The sequence below is a fragment of the Anser brachyrhynchus genome (assembly GCF_964034855.1).
Source record: "Anser brachyrhynchus genome assembly, chromosome: 8".
In the NCBI taxonomy this organism is placed as follows: Eukaryota; Metazoa; Chordata; class Aves; order Anseriformes; family Anatidae; genus Anser; species Anser brachyrhynchus.
This window is the reverse complement of record NC_137702.1, coordinates 15,195,301-15,212,565: the sequence shown is the minus strand read 5'-3', so window position 1 is coordinate 15,212,565 and position 17,265 is coordinate 15,195,301. Positions and strand designations below refer to the sequence as shown.

Genomic DNA, 17,265 nt, shown 5'->3' with positions numbered 1-17,265 from the left:
CTGTGTTATAGAGATATTGGGACCGTTGGTGAAAGCAGGGAGGGTGAGCGTGTATCTATCCAATATGTTAACGGCTGCAAACGAATACAGCAATCAATAAGGACTGCTTATGGTCCCATCCTTGGTGACAGAACCTCACCAACTGGAAAGCAGATATATCCAAAGCAGTTAGAAAAATACAAGTAAGTAAAATACAAAGTAATTATCTCTTTTTACAATATCCCTAATAACATATTGCATCTGCCTGTTTGTCATCCTGTGGGCGTATGATTGTGGTTTGGAAACATTTACAGTCTCCAATGAAAGCAAAGGCAGAACTTTGAAAAACTTCTCTGAAAGATGATCCAGCCTATACCCATTTACAGACTGTATAGGCACATTTTTAAACTTTTTTTTTTTAAAGTTTAAAAAACAAACAGACAAAACCAAGAATTATGCTACTAATCCCTAGGTGCTCCCTGTGGGAAACTGGCACCAGCTGAGAACTGTAAAATACGAACAGCAATCTTCCACTCCCCGGCTCTTCCAAAAAGAGTGCGCACGTGGGCAACCTGTGGCCAAGAGCTACAGCGGACCATGCTGCCAGGCAGGGCTGGGGCTCGGTAATTCCTCGCAACAGCATGCCAGGCACTGGCACCGTTGCTCCTATTCAATGTTGTGTTTTACTTCATGGGAAAAAAAGTGCTTGGAAAAAAAGCACTCGCATACAATGTGCTGAGGTACCTCTTGTTAAGTGTTTAGACTGTGAGCCACAAGAAAATCAGTTGTTTGGCTGGTGGAAATCTTGCAACCCAAAGATTTCATACAGTATAAAGTCTTAAATTTGAAGAGAATTTTTTTTTAATCTGTGGTTAGCTCCTACCCTGTTGGGGATATTTCTGTATTGCTTATTTAGAAAGAACTCTATAATACAAATATTTGTCCACAAACAGGCAAAAATGCATTATACTTTTCCATTAATGCTTATATAAATCTGTGATGCTGTGATTGAGAAGTGAGCTTGGAAACAGCATTTACATTAACATAATTTGAAAAATTTCAGAGTGCAAAAGCTAAAAAAAAAAAAAACACTTGAAAATCAGTTGTCATATACACTACCCTATATTTTACTTTTTAAAGTAGTATTTTATTAAAATTCTTCATTAAATATGTTCAGACTAATTTTTTAGCACATTTTCAGCGGAACACGATGTCACACTTTAATTGGTAAGGTCCAATTAAAGCTGAAAATGTTTGACAACATCCTTTGGCGTTTTGTAGCCTCATTTATTTTTAGACGGATCTCATACTCAGATCTGCAGAGTCAAGAGGAACAGATCACAATGTTCTCCGGTCGGGTAATGGGCTGAGACATTTACAGTTACAAAACAAATCCACAAAGTTGCTAGGTACTGCGAAAGGGGAAAGTTAATTAGCTATCGGTAACACAAAAGATGCTGTCAGAATTGAGGTCAGCGTGATTCATTGCTTGCCTAATTGAATGATTTAAGATCAAGCTTGTGTGCATTACTAATTTAGGCCTGTAATTTGCTCTGGTTTGGAAAGGACAAAACGTGAGTCCATTTAACAAAAGCACTGCGAGGAAATTATTAAAAAAACGTGCTCTATTTTTGTGGTTTTGTTGGGGGCTCTTTAGGTTGTCTGAGTGTCAAGCTAAAAACCACCCAGCTGTCTGTAAACATTTGGGAACTCATTAAAAATACCGTCTTTTGATCTAGTCTCAAAGGCAGTTCTTGTACAGAATACGCATGCAACCTGGCCCCTACATACGCTGATACCCTAGTAACACACCCACAGCGCAGCACACCAGTGCGGTACGTTAACGCCCGCGTGCTGGGCCGGCTGCCAGGAGGGGTCTGTCAGGAAGCACACAATACTCTACTTCGCTCTACAGCGCTAACACGAGATTGACTAAACGCCTCAAGCTTGCGTTACAACTAGCGCTCGTACATATTCGGACACGACTTCTGTATAGGTGTTGTGGGGAGCAAAGCTGCCGTTTCGGCCCCTGGTTTAGTTTACCTCCTCTACGCGCGGGCAGCGGGGTCCCACGCCGCCCCGCGCCCCCTCACGGGGCGCCTCAGCCCCCCCGGCCCCGCCCCGCCCCGCCCCGCCCGCCGCTACCTGCGCGGCCCGGCCCCGCCGCGTCCCTGGCGCTCCGCGGTTGTCACGGCAACGGGACGGGCCAGGATTGACGCGCCCGGCGGCCAATCAGCGCTCCGCCCCCGCGGGAGGAAGTCGCTATTGGTTATTCCGCGCGGCCGGGCAGAAAAACTACGCATCCCAGCATGCCGTGCGCGCAACGGCTTGCTGCCGGCTGGGAGAGCGAGGAGTAGGGCATCATGGGGGCCGTAGTAGGCGGCCGCTCCGCGCTCCTGGCTCCGCGGACAAGGCGCTCCCGTGCCGGTCCCCGCTGTCCGTGCCGCCGAGGGGCGTCCGTACCGGGGCGCCCGGCCGCCCGCCGCCATTACGGCGCTGCAGCGCTGGGACCGGCTGCGTGCAGCAAGGTGACGGGGAGCCCCCGGGCCGCATCGCTGGGCGGGGGGGGACGGAGACGGGAGCGGGGCCGGCTGTGCTCGGGGCCGGCTGTTCCGACCTGCGTGCCCCTCCGGGGTGCCGAGCGGCCGGGAGGCTCTCGGGGCGGGCCGGGGGGACCCGTGTGTGCCGTGACCGGGCTCGGGGACAGCGGGGGCAGCTGTGCCTCGGGGGGTTTACCGGGTGGTGATTTCTGTTTGAGTTACGTAGGAAACTTTCATTAAGCAAATTTAAAAAAAAATAAGCCTAATCCGGCACACCTGTAAACTTATTCGTGACCTAGGCTGCCTGCGCTGTTCTTAATGCCAGCAGCCGTCCTCTCAGCTACGCGGCCCTGGCTGCCTGTTGGTATCGGTGGTAGCGTTTGTAACGCGTTTGGGACGCGGTGAATGCGGTAACGGGTTAAGGTCTAAACGCGCTGATGGTGCAGGGCAACATCCCGAGCTGTGCTTGCGAGGGGCCCTGCCCGCCTGTCTCAGCGCTCACCCAAGCCGTGCCCCCTCCGCCCCTGACGGCGCTCACCGCCGCCCGGAGGTCCCCTGCTGCCCGCGTCCGACAGCGGCAGGCTTGGGGCCGGGGGGGGAGCCCTCGCGGGGCAGATCAGCCTCCGGTGAGTGCTGCTGGAGGCTTTGGTGCTCTGCTGAGCAGAAGGAAATGAGTCAGGGCGCCCTGCATGTGCGGTGTTGGTGCTGGGCAGTGAGAGGGGAAGAGGTTTTCCACAAGCGACTTTATAATTCCACAGGGGCAGAAATTCCATTACTAAATAAACGTCCTGACCTCCTGGCTGTGAGGCTGCCAATATGGGCTCTGCAGAACACTGCAACGTTACGGGTCGGGTCCCCCGTTCGGTGTGACGTGCGGGTACCTTCACAGAAGACAAACGCCCTTGGGATCCAGGTTGTCGGTGCAGACCGACCTGCTGCTGCTGTATGCGTGCTTGCACGTTTTCCAACTGCTGTGCACCTTTTTCATTTCAGAAATGGAAAATCCTGAAGTGGCTGTAAGCAGCTGCAGTGCTTACGATGATGAAGGGCTCTGCAGCTACAAACAACACCCGTCAGCATCACAGGAGCTGCTGGTGGAAGACCAGCTCAGAAGGAAGTTAAAGTTCTTCTTCATGAACCCGTGTGAAAAATTCTGGGCCCGGGGCAGGAAACCTTGGAAACTTGGGATTCAGCTACTCAAAATAGCAATGGTTACTATTCAGGTGAGTAAGTATGGAAGCAGGAACTCTTCTTAGTCCAGGGGAATTCAAATCAAGGGTGTAGATTAGAAATGCTGTTCTTGGTCTGGTGTGGAGAGTGGGAGAGGATGGACTACAGAACCAGCTTAGTTGCATATATGTAGCTTACGTCTCAGGATCTCATGAGGCATAGTTTTCTCTAAAACTGTTGACTGAAAAAGCTTTACTGAGAGTGGATATGAAAGGAACCATCTTCAAGGGCTTTCTTCTTTTTCCCCTTTTCCGCTTCCTCTCCTTTTTTGAAAGATGGCATTCTTACATGTCTATTACCCCCAGTACCGTTTTCTCTCTAACAGTGTGTGTGTGGCTAGGGGAAGGAACAGTGGCATGCATTACAATAGTGATAGGAACTGAAATTGATACCTGTTTTGTGTCCGTAGCTTGTGCCTTGCATATGGTATACAACCACTTGTATCCAAAAAAGCAAAAATTCTGCCCCACTCTTCCTCTCACCCAGCCTTACACCATGGATTTATTGTAAAAAATTCATCTGCTGCCTGAGCTGCAAGGTTTGCCTCAGAGCAATGTGAGTAGAGAGTTAGGAAGTTTTCGATTTAACGTTTCTAATGCCTTGGGTGATTGTCCTTCAGAGTTGCCCATGTGATTTACACTCATGGTGGTGTTAGTGCTATGAAAATAAAAGTATGGAGAAGATTTTTTTTTCCACAGTTACCTGAAAGATGGGTAAAACTATAGGAATAGTAGTTCTCTTGCTATATATCTAGAAGTATGTTTGTATTCCCCACTTCATGCTTTAGTTTCAAATACATCATCATCCTCTGATTGTCATCTGTCCCATTTTTCAATTAGAAATAAAATTTGATGGTTCGAGAACCTAAATAAGAAAGAAACTAATGGTAATTTACCCTAGCCTTTGCAGAGAAAATCTGCCAATAGGTAATTAAATCTTAGTGCTGTTGATTAGCCAATGTATTCGTCTGTGCCTTGAATACCGGGTTTGCTCACAGACTATCTTAGTATCTCTGTAACTGAGTTATCCTTATCAAAAAGTATATATACAGTTTGCATCATGGCCATAAAGCTAATCTATAGACTGTTGATTCAGACTTAGCTCTGATGAGTTTCTTCACAATAATCCCAACACTAGGTATGAAACAATAGTCACTAAAGAGAATTATGAGCTCCTGCAAACAATAGAGCACATTTTTTTTCGGAAACCTTTCCCACCCTGGATGATAGCTAGCAGCATTTTATGCTAACTCTTCATGAACTGTTGCAGTATTATTTTTTAACAGCTTTGAAGGTTATCCTGTTACAAGCACAGTTTTCATCAGTTACTGTCAAAGCACCTTTTACCCAAACCTGAGGGAGAGATGTTTGTTTTCTTTTGAGTTGTCCTCAATTTGCATTTTCTGCGCTGGAGTCCAGGCTTCCAAGTGGGGTCTGGTTATGTCTTGTCTTGCCTATTTAGCCGAGGAACACTGATATTCCTCAAGGCAAGTTATATTAATGTCGGGCTGAACTAAAAAATAATGTAACAGTATCTGGATAGCTTGAATTTGGGTTGGTATACTTTTCTTTGTGAAAATGTGAGTCCTTAGCCAAGACACTGGTAACCACATTAAAGGAACACTCTTGAAAGCCATTGTTTCCTTAAAGTCAAACTTGACCAGCTGCAAAATGGAGTAGCCTGCATGTAAGTGCTGTGTGTACCAGCACGATGGGAGTAGCTGTTTGTAGGACAGGATTTATCTGCTATTCCAGAAGCCAAATTTGCCTTTGAACAGGAAATATAAATGTCTTTTCAGCTTGTGCTTTTTGGATTGAGCAATCAAATGGTGGTTGCCTTCAAAGAAGAGAATACTGTTGCATTCAAACATCTCTTCTTGAAAGGGTACATGGACAGAACGGATGACACCTATGCTGTTTACACACAGACAGATGTCTATGACCAGATATTCTTTGCAATTAACCAGGTAAGGGTTGTCTCTGCAATGTATACAATATACATGCTCCTTACTTATGTGCCTTTTCTTCCTCTTCCTTCCCTGATGTCTGAGATTGCACATGTGCACCTGTTACTTAACACTCAAATATTGACTTGTTAAGGGTATTTTTGATATTGGGGAAGGTTTATGTCCCATCTATCAAATGCAGATTAAAATGTGACATACACGTCGTAAAGTGTTTTGAGTTATTGTCCTGGAAACCTACTCCTCATGGAAAGATGAGGACCCAAACACTGCTCTTCCTCTGTTGTTAACAGGCACTTTATGATGAGGTAACAAATTTTAATTGTTGAATATCAAAGATTTTTTATTGGGTGGGACCTTTTAAAAACAAAGATGAGTTATGGCACAGATTCAAACACTTGTGTTTTTTGCTTGTTTTGTTGGTTTGTTTGTTTGTTTTTGTTTTGTTGTTTGTTTGGTTTTTTTTAAGAGACCAATAGTTTTGGTGCAATCTGACTTGGTTTGTCTGTTCTGAACTTTAGTACTTACAGCTGCCCAACATTTCTGTTGGAAACCACGCTTATGAGAAGAGAGGAGCAGAAGAGACAGCCCTGGCTGTATGTCAGCAGTTCTACAAGCGAGGAACCATTTGTCCTGGAAATGACACCTTTGATATAGACCCAGAGATTGTGACTGGTAATGGATCTAGTCTATTGTATTGTTTCTTTGGGGTGAGGGACCCTACATTTATGCTTAATTCTTAATTAACATCCAGCACTATATTGTGTATTCAAATGCGGTGTACTAAACTTAGTACCAGCCAAAACCCACAAGAAAAGTACTGTGTAGCTAATTTCACTTCCAGAAAAACTGTCCTTTTTAACTGCTGCCACAAAAAAGGGATCTGTTAGCATGATAACCCTTTAATACAAGTATTTGAGGCTAATTTCAGGAGCCTTCCCAGTGAATTCATGATGAATGTCTTGGCTAGCGTTCAGCAAGCCAACGTATTTGTAACCTAGCCTCCAAAACAACTCATCATTTAAGCATGCTATCTTGGCTACTGTAGCCAACTGCTCTTTACAGCCTTCGGAGTGGGAAAGGCAGATTACAGCTAAAGAGCGTGATAACCCATGAGATGTTTTTGTGAGTACTTATCCATTGCAGACTGCTTGTACATTGAGCCGATGACGCCTTTAGACAACAGAACAGTGGGAAAGCACAATTTGAATTTCACTCTGGATTTCCACAGGTGAGGAGGAGTAAGTACTTCCCACATCGGTGTATTTGTGTGTTTCCCCTGCAAAAAGCTAATGTGAGACTCTATTCCAGGCTAGTAGCAGTGCAGCTCATGTTCAATCTGAAGGCAATCAACCTCCAGACTGTTCGTCACCACGAGCTCCCTGACTGTTATGATTTCACTCTGACGGTACGTGGGAGCCTGCCATGCATCTTTCAGTTGAAATGAGAACCCACTCTTGTTGATTTACTATACGCAGTCAGCACAGATGTTTTCTGAGGTGTGTTGGGTACCATTCAGTGGTCCCCAATGGTGTCTGGATTACTCTGCCTTGTATTGGTACCCTGTAAACCACCATCAGGTGTGATTATAGAAGGTTAAGCTTTGAGTGCTCCTGAAACAGTCCTCACACACTTGTTCAGTTTACTGCTTTTTTGTACTCTAACCCGTCTGGCTTATGAGGAAAGCACAAATCTCTTGTCTTTAGAGAGGTGCTTCTAGGAATGTGGGTGTTTTTTTTTCCTATCTTGGAGATAGGGGGCTGTAGTTTAAAAGAATTTCACCTATAATTCAGTATCTAGTTGATCAAGCAATTTGTGGCAGATACTTGCTTCGCTAGATGTCTTTCATTTTGACTGTTTATTTGAATAAACAAAAATTACTTTAGGCTTAAACAAGTTTCATAACTTCTGCCCTAGCAGAATTATTCTGAATCATTATGCAATCTTAGCAGTACAATATACTGTATATATTATGGTTTAACTTTAAAAATACATGCACTTTTTAAATTTTTATTAATACAGATATTGTTCGATAATAAAGCACATAGTGGAAGAATTAAAATAAGTCTAGACAACGACATAGAGATCAGGGAATGTAAAGACTGGCATGTTTCTGGATCAAGTAAGTGACATAAATGTGATCTAATTTTTGTGCTAAACTTTCATCATGCTAACATAATGTTCGTTAACCTTTTCCTTTATTTAAAGATGATGCACTATTGACATACATTACCTAGGGGGTACACTCTAAATCTTGATTTTTTTCCTAAAGAATTGTTGTTCTTAAACTCTTGAATTGAAATCTTGGAACCTAGCCACATCATTACTTTTCTTATCAGCTCTGAAACCTTGTACCACTGATGCTGTTAAACCAAACTTTTCCCATCCTTCTTGTTTTGGCTACTGAGCTTAAGCCGCTCACTGGTTAAGGCAGGGCTTTGCAGCATTGCTGTAGCACTGGGCAACAGAAGGACATGTGATAGCAGTGGAAAGTTGAAACTGATTCACTCTTATTGCAGGACTTAACACCAGCCAGATAAGGAAGCATTGTTGCTAAGGGCTGCTAGAGTGCAATGGCTAGAAACACTTCTGATTGCTGTTTAAATGATCTTTGGTGTGTATTTGAGTGTAACTGAGATGCATGGTATGGTTAAATATCTATTTTAGGTAGTTACTGACAGGAACACCCTTTGTTGTCACCTACTGTCTCCAGTCCAAACTTTGCCTGAGATCTTTTAAGATTAGAGAAAGTAATCTCTTTGAATGCCAGAAGCTTTCCAGGACTCCAAATTCCACTTGGTTTTCAATTTTTTGCTGATGTAAGCAATACAATGAAAGGTCCATTTTTATATTTGGCTGTTTTATTCTGTGCCTACATTTGGAAATTCCCTTGTGAACAGCTGATAGTAAGAAATGAGTGTTTTATTTGTTTGCTTTCTTTTTAAGATCCAGACTGGAATTAATTTTGCAAATTTTCTGAAATGCATCACAGAGGGCAAGACATACCGCACAAGCAAACACATATTCTGCTAAACAGTCTTTATCAACTGGCTTTGCTAGATGCCATGTTATAAATGCACACCAGATGGCATACTACCTCAAACAGATTGCCTGTGCAGCAGTAGAAGAAGGTTTCGATACCAGGCTTCTATAATAATCCATATTTCACATTTATGTAGATTGCCTGTGTTACAGTTCTCAAAACTGTCTCTGGAAGTACCCTGTGTTAATTTTTGATAGTCAAGGAAAAATACAAAGGCACTGATGGCAAATGGATAATAACAAGCTGCTGCTGCTGCTCTGGACTAGACTATAAAACCAACTTAAATGGCACCAGCACGTGTGTTAGTGGCTTTTGTATAAACAAGAAGTAGGTGGGCTTTTTCTGGGCAGTTCTGCAGGTATCTTTGTGAAGCCAACTAGAAATTCATCATCCCATTTTGGAGACTTGCTGCCTATTCTCAAAGCGTTAGCATTAATTTGCTGCTTTTTTTTTCTTCCTCAAACAGTAATACTTTTAGCATTAAAAATCTAATCCTTATACTAACTTGAGCTATTTTCTCCTGTGTGATAAGGATAAAAAGGAAAAAGATGCCTAATTGTAGTTTTGGTGCAAAATTTGACCTTAATTGATAAAGAATGAGATTTTTAGTAATAAAAGAGATGGAGATCTCACGTCCAGCTCAATGTTGGTCTTAGCTATCTGAGCAACAGTGCAAATTATCTACACGGCTCTAGGACAGAAAACCCATCTAACAGTCAAATACTGTTCTGGAAGAGAAGGTAAATATTTTGTAAAATTCCTAAGATATTTTTTTAGTCAAATGTTGTGGCTCCAGTGCTTGTAAAATGGACAACCCTCACCCCCAATTTTGCAGCATTGTAAGATGCATTCACCCTCTGATATATGATATTTTTGATGTGGCATCAACTTTCTTAACTGAAGTGCTATCAGCAGTGCAGATATACTTGTGTCTCTCTTGAAAATGTTAGACAAGCTTCTGTGGGGAAAATGCTAAGATTTTTCGTAATTCAATTATATAAACGCAAACATCAAAACTTGATTCTTCAGTATTCAAGATGAAATGCATATGATGATAAACACATGCATTTTTGTTCCTGCAGTACAAAAGAATACTCATTACATGATGATCTTTGATGCTTTTGTCGTATTGACTTGCCTCGCCTCATTGATCCTTTGTACGCGATCGGTGGTTAAAGGAATTCGACTCCAAAGGGTGGGTATAACTCTTCCTTTGGAAAATATTCACGTCTTGTGTAAGTCTAATTATCTTTTTCTGTTCCCCTAGGAATTCGTAAGCTTTTTCCGATATTATTATAAAAAAGAAGTATCTTTCAGTGCTCAGATGGAATTTGTCAATGGGTGGTACATCCTGATTATAGTTAGTGATGTCCTAACTATCGTTGGATCAACCCTCAAGATGGAGATACAAGCCAAGGTAAGATAGTTAGGTGGAAGCAATGCTTGTTATTTCTATCCCAACTAGGTTTAAATCTCTGAGGACTCTAGGCTGGTTATTAGTTCTGACTGGTATGGACTTTTAAAACTTTGTCTTCTCTTCTACATTTATAACTGAGGTGTGTTGTTTCCAAATATCACTAGATATTATAATTCTATTTCTCTTTGCTCCTCTTGGTTGTCTCCAAGGAATAAAGTTAATTTCACCTCTGAAAGCTTAAGGCTGTTGACTTCCTCTCTTCACCATTTAGGACCAGTTATACTTTGTTGTTGTTGTTTTAGGTTTAGCATTTAACTTTCTGTTCCCGATTTAACGAGTGCTTAACTGGTGTAAGGACTCTCCTTGAGCATCACATTGCTGCTTTCCCATCTTCTGCTTTCCAGCATGTACATAACAGTCACAGCCTGGTTTTAGGCCTTCAATTTCTAAAATAAACTTGCTGTAGAAAAAAACCATATATTTGATATATATTTTTTTAACATTGGGGAACAAAAATTGCAATATGCTGTCCTGAAACACTCTAATATTCAGATAATGTTGTTCTTCACTGAATCAGCAGCAGACTTTGAAGCATAACATTGCAACACAACAGACTTTGGACAGTAGCGATAAAAGCACAGTGCTGAAATCCATCTGGTGACAGCTTGACTGTCATAAACACCCTGCACAAATTGCTCTATCTTACCTTTGGAGATGTAAACTTAGTTTTTAGAAGTAGAAAGAAGCTAAGAGGAAGTTAGTTACGATAAAAAAGAGAGGTCTATCCTGCTTGGGGAGAAGCGAAGACAGGAACAAGACTGAAACAAGATCCTGTGTTTAGCATTCCTGTATCTCATAAGTATAAATACATATATATATATATATATATATATTTTTCTAAGGCAGTATTTTACTTAAACTCTTATCTACAGGTACATATCACTTCCTTTTACAAGCCTTGTGGGTCACGATAGCAAGGTCTTTTTCCATGTTACTGTGTGAAAGTTAATGGCTGAATAAGTATCAAGTTTACATTAAAGTAGTCCATATTTGCTTTTTATCAAGCTGTAAATGAGTTATGCAAATACGCAAGATTAGCCAGCTGTTAGAGGAATAAAAACAGAAAATAGTGGAAGCTTCTTATTCAAGTAAGCTTTCCAGATGTGAGCATTCCAGAGGAGAGCTGCAGTTCAGGGAACAGAGTATCAGCTCACTTGGATGAAAGTGAGCCAGTATTTATAGGTGGAAAAAAAAACAGCCAAGTGCCAATAAAATATAAATGAAGCTCTGGTTAGAATTAATGTGAAGCTAATTATTCTTCTCACTGTAACTTTCTACACCTTGCAGGTCCTTGCTATATATCAAGATCCTCCTTATTATTTATCTCAACTCTGCTGACAAGTCATGATATCTTTTTAAAAAATGCTTTGCCAGCATGCTGGAAGAACTGTTTTTGCTCTGCAGTTCTAAAATCAGGTCTACGCTGTATGTTGGGATGTGGCTGAGAGATTCCCAAGCTGGTGCAGGGAATCTGCCAGTGCAGTCGGCATTGGAGTGCCGGGCATTGGCGAGGGGGTCTCTGCATCTGCAGTCCAGCTGTGCGGCTGGCCTTGCAAAAGAAACTTAGCTCATTGTCAGAATTTGTTTTATAAACAGTCATATGTAAAGGCATATTCTTTTCAAGTAACACTTGAAAGTTCCCTTGCTCTTTGGTGGCACTTCTGCTCTCTGATATATATTGCCCCAAACAAACTTGTAATGAGAGAGATTTCCAAGGAAAACAATGCTCCTTATCAGATCTTTGTAGTAATGAGAGTCACAATTTAGAGCCTGTCAGTTGTTATAATATTTGATTTCTTTTGTTGTTGTTTTTTTCTTTAGAGTCTGACAAGTTACGATGTCTGTAGCATACTCCTAGGAACATCCACTATGCTTGTGTGGCTTGGAGTCATTCGCTACCTAGGTTTCTTTCAGAAGTATAATGTAAGGATCTCCTGAGATCTTCGTGCTGTTGGTATTTATTCTGTTTGTTGCTATAAGACAACTGGGAGAAATACCTGGTTGAATTCTTACTGTTTGTATTGCCTTCTGCAGCTTCTCATTCTAACACTGCGAGCAGCATTACCCAATGTAATGAGGTTCTGCTGTTGTGCTGCTATGATCTATCTGGGCTATTGTTTCTGTGGATGGATTGTGCTGGGACCGTACCACGTGAAGGTAACATACTCGACGTGAAAAAGACAACTTGAGTAATAGAATGGATTCCAAATAAATGAGAGTTTACTACTGTTGTCTTCTAAGTTTCCATGTCAAGGCTTTTCTAATACAAGAATAGTGCATCTTCAACATGATGCTGCTCTGCTTGAGGAGCCTGACTGTCATGACACGGTCAGACTTTCCTCTGGTTGTGAAAGCTCTGAGTCAGGAGTGGAAGTTGCTGTGACTCCCAGTCACATGCTGGGAGTCCTGCTTGGTGTTCTGAGAAACAATCTTCATCTTGCAGAACTCTGGTGTCAGATTAAAGCTTTGGAGATGTTATCCTTATCCCTTTTAAAAGGGAAATTGCCTTATCAACTCTAGAAAGCGTTCACAGGAGAATAAATTGAGTCTGCATGGGTATAGGAGGTGACAAACTTTGCTCATTCCTGAAATGTTTTACTGTTAGCACTGCATGTTGTCATACTGTGGGCATACAAAAGAGATCGGAGGAGCCAGTCAACAGTTATATATCTCCTTCATGTTACGTACAGGCTTTGGCCCCAAATAAAGTGGCAACGGATGTCCTTGTCTTTTTCCCTCCTCTCTAGTTCCGTTCTCTGAACACAGTTTCTGAATGCCTTTTTTCATTGATAAATGGAGATGACATGTTTGCCACCTTCGCAAAAATGCAGCAGAAAAGCTACTTGGTTTGGTTATTCAGTAGGATCTACCTCTATTCCTTCATCAGTCTGTTCATCTACATGGTTCTGAGTCTTTTCATTGCGCTCATTACAGATACGTATGAAACTATCAAGGTAAGCACAAACTCCTACTCTTTGTTTGGAATACGAAGGCAAGATTGGTGTTATGCAGGCTCTCATTTCCCTTGATATTTTGACTTGCAGTGCATGCCATTTTAAAGAATGAATATAATAGCTAATTTTGAGGGCATAGGGTGATTACAAGAGACTTTTATTTTTCTGTACTCTGGTTTTCTTACGAGCCTATCTGATTTCCTGTCCCAATAGAAGTTAAGTATCAACTAAAAAGCAGTAATTTCATATTCCATTCTCAGATTTCAGGCCTGAGCAGTATCTGAATATCTGACCACTGTCTGGGGAAGCTGTTGCATGTTTCATTGTATGTTTTTGTTGTTTTGCTTTAGGCTATTGTATGTTTTAGCCTTGTTAAAGTATTAACTAAATATCGATTTTTAGCACTACCAACAAGATGGCTTTCCAGAGACAGAACTTCAGTGTTTTATATCGCAGTGCAAAGACTTACCAAACTCTGGCAGGTACAGGTTAGAAGAGGAGAGTTCTGTGTCTCTATTTTGTTGTTGCAAGGGTAAGTACCTAACTTAAAATTATACATTACTGTATGTGCAAAAGCAGCACACCACAAAAGATCCCTGATATAATGTTCATGAAGTGTACTTAATTTCTGGGGGGCAAGGGGAAAAAACAAACACAAAAATCAGAAACCATTTGTTATGCTGTATGGAACATTTGAATGAAATGTCTGCATCCACCAAACTTCCTCAGGAGAGGTGAGGAAAATTTTAAATTAAGAATCTCTTAACATACGAAAAATAGTACAAAAAGTTAGATAATACAGGGTTCCCAAGTTACTGTGTGTATGTATCATGTGCAAGCATTAACTCTTCCTGTACCCACTGCAATAGTTGGGACTTACTGAAGTCATTCCCTGTTTTCCTATCCACTTTTTAATGATACCTTATGCAGCAAGGTGTCTTAATTTAAATGTTAGCAGTTCTGAAACTGAAAAAATCAGCTTGCAAAGGTTTTAAGATAGCATGCACTTTAAGGTACTATCACAGCTCTAGGAAAAGGGTTGCCTAACTTCTATGGAGAGCATAATGCTTCAGTTAAAGTTTTGTTTCTTTAGGAGTACAGACTGCAGGATATGCGGTTTATATTTAACCTGGCTGGCAGCAGCTCTGCGTCTTGCTTGCTGTAGGGTCCCTTGGTGCAGGAGCCTTAAATACTTGCAGCTCGCTAAAAAGATCAAAGAAATTTGAAGCTCCTTGATATGGGCTTTTCTGGTGCAATATATCGTTAAATGTCACGTATATATGAAGGAGAGGAGATGGGAGCAAATTTGGAGCCAGGAGAGAACAGAGCCCGCAGTGAGGCTGTCCAGAGCTGAGAGCCCTTGTTCCGACCCATTGCCTGACTTGAGATGAAAGTGTGGGATGGAGCAGAGCAGGCCATCTTGCTCCTGGGTAAAGGGTGCTGGTGGTAATGTTTCCTTTTCTGCACACACCTCTCAGTTTAATCAGGCAAGAAACCCAATATGAGGCAGGACAGGGTGGGGACATGGTACTTTTTCCCACTGACTTAGGAGGACTCTAGAAGAGCATTTGAAAATGAAGAACTGGTTGCTCTCAAGCAACTTGTTCTTCAGGAGTATTGGGCAGTCCGCAGAGCCCTGGATGTGAATGGAGCTGTGGCCATTGAAGTGCCTGGTTTTGCAGCCCTGTTTCCTAAACTGATTCTTTAATTATTTATCATCGTGGCAAATGTCGTGATCCACATGTGCTCCTCATGCTATGCATGTTAGTGTTCCAAACCATTTTTTATCTAGAGGTGTTGTGGTTTAACCCTGGCGGGCAGCTCAGCACCACCCAGCCACTTGCTCACTCTCCCCAGCTGGTATATGGGAGAGAATCAGAAAGGTAAAAGTGTGAGAACTGATGGGTTGAGATAAGGGCAGTTTACTAGACAAAGCAAAAGCTTTGCACACAAGCCAAGCAAACCCAGGAATTCCTTCACTACTTCCTATCGGCAGGCAGGTGTCAGCCACTCCCAGGAAAGCAGGGCTCATCACGTGTAACGGTATCTTGGGAAGACAAATGTCATTGCTCCAAACGGACATTGCTCCTTTAGCTCAGTACTGTGGCCTTCTGGTTTTACTTGGAAACAAATGGTCCGTAGGAATAAACAAGTATCTCAGGTGGTAAAGGTTATATAGCTTCTGTTCCTTAAATAGTCATGTGGTCCTACACAACACACGAGGCTCCTCTTAATCCTTTCACATGTTCAAAATGTTTTTGTTGTGGTTGATGGTAGTTTCTCATCAGTATATGTCAAATAACTAATTAGCTAGTTCAGATGCAATTTTAAGGCTCCTTGTACAATGAAACTATAATTTTGATGCCTGCACCTGACAACATTTTATTCCCCTCCCCTGTACAGGTCCTAGTGAACGTATTTGATGGTTTGTGGGAGCATATCTTGGAGGCTTTGAAGCAGCACATGTTGCAAGAACTGGATAGTGGAGTCAGCAGAAAATGTTACACCTTAAGTCTGAATGCTTTTCTCCAAAAACAGCATAAGCCTGTGGCAGAAGCTTGTGGTAAACTTACAGACTTTCTCATTAGGCACTCTCACTTCTAGGTCAGGTTTGTTTGTTTGTTTGTTAGCTTTGTTCTATTTGTTTCCGTAGTTAAATTGTGCTGGACTGCAAAGGGCATTAACAAGCTGTCTGTTCAGAGGCTTGGCTAGATTGTACAAGGGACTAGGAAGGCAGGAACTTTCAACTACAAAAAATGGTGCCGGACAACTGCGACTTTGAACACCGAGCTGGCCCTCAGTACTGCAGGCATTCTCTCTCGCTCACTGAATGAACTAAGGCAGACTCTAGTGCTCTCAGCATTTTTGTTTATCTGCAGTCATAGTAAAAATAAACTAAACCTATGAAATTTGGTGGAACTTGTTTCTGGAGATGTTACAGTGCACAATTGGTGCACAAGCCATTCAAATACGGCTCTGAGCATAAACTAAATACTTGTATAAAGAGAAGCGCCATGCGATATAAGTGGCAGCCTCTTCTCAGGGAGGACACGGCTGAAGTCAGGGGGCAAGGGGAGAGGAGAGATGTAGACCTTCTACATCCAGCTCCAGTAAGGGTCAGCTGCGGTCTTCAGCTTAGCAGTCTGCTCACCTTATGTTTTTAAAGGAAAAGTCAGACAGAAGCACTTTCAAAGTATCTATTTTCTTAAGATGAGAACTTCCCTTGGTACACTAGTCTGTAAGCCTGGAGTATAAACTAAGGTGAACACACAGACTCTGAGAGTCATCTCACCACACTATAGAAACTGATGTTTCCTACCAACCTAATAACCTGGTACTGTCTGTGGCTGTCTGAAACATTAGATCTTACAGAATTTCAATTCTGGCAACTTGGATGATATACTTTGCTCATTGTGATACCATTTAATGGATGCCTTATTTTCTATAGTCTTCACTCTGGGAGCAGAGGAGGAAAACAAAGGGAAGCATATTTTAGATAACTTGCATTTGTAAGCAACAATTTAGTAGGTGTGTGTGCAAATATGTAATGAAATTCTGTATGCTGTGCACCAATATGAAGGACACTAAACTTATTTTGTCTCAATGTTTACATATTGTAAATGTGCTACAATAAACACTTGTGGTTGCAGTAAGTATTGGGTGTGTTACTATTCATTTCAAGAGTGAAAATTTAATATTTTTCCAGGATAGCATAGGAGCTTTTTTGCTTATTTTTTTTTTAATAACAATATGTAACTTCTGGCATGCAGCAATATATAGTGTGTGCAAAATTGTATTTCCTGCAGTCAGGCTAGTTCTTGTGGATCATGGTGAGCAGCTGGTCTCAGTTTGATCCTGATAACAGCTTTGCATGTTTGTCATAAAAACAAGCAACTGTTAAACCTTATACTAAGAATGCTTTTGTGTATTACATTAAGTTCAAATTCAGCAAAGGCAAACCAAATGCCATGTGGAGGCAGAACAGATTATTCAAGGTATCTAAAAGATTCTTGTACTGAGATACTTGTCCTCTAACAGCCACCTAAGATTGCAGACTTTTGAAGCTGTTTAAGGAAGTT

General features: G+C 41.8%; 2 protein-coding genes across 4 annotated transcripts in view; one reads left to right on the top strand and one right to left on the bottom strand.

Annotated features, from left to right (window-relative positions):
- The window catches only part of DNAI3 (dynein axonemal intermediate chain 3), a gene marked incomplete at its 5' end in the record, with an annotated part of 31,935 nt that extends 29,467 nt beyond the window's left edge, over window positions 1–2,468 (bottom strand). The window contains 1 exon segment of the mRNA XM_080603074.1: window positions 2,125–2,468. Within this exon segment, the coding sequence (XP_080459200.1) occupies window positions 2,125–2,468 (344 nt within the window).
- On the top strand, window positions 2,341–16,839 carry MCOLN3 (mucolipin TRP cation channel 3). 3 transcript variants are annotated; one of them, XM_080603077.1, is made up of 14 exons: window positions 2,341–2,507; window positions 3,513–3,742; window positions 5,548–5,715; window positions 6,234–6,387; window positions 6,859–6,943; window positions 7,024–7,120; window positions 7,735–7,834; window positions 9,838–9,950; window positions 10,023–10,172; window positions 12,054–12,155; window positions 12,267–12,389; window positions 12,980–13,186; window positions 13,589–13,718; window positions 15,590–16,839. In XM_080603077.1, exons 2-14 carry the CDS (start codon window positions 3,515–3,517, stop codon window positions 15,607–15,609), a joined length of 1,677 nt encoding a protein of 558 aa, XP_080459203.1. In that variant the 5' UTR covers window positions 2,341–2,507; window positions 3,513–3,514; the 3' UTR covers window positions 15,610–16,839. The 3 variants fall into 3 exon arrangements, with proteins under 3 accessions (XP_080459203.1, XP_080459204.1, XP_080459205.1); XM_080603078.1 differs by lacking the exon at window positions 2,341–2,507 and adding an exon at window positions 2,556–2,929; XM_080603079.1 differs by lacking the exon at window positions 2,341–2,507 and having other exon boundaries at window positions 3,613–3,742; window positions 5,633–5,715.
- Window positions 16,840–17,265: the final 426 nt, after the last annotated feature.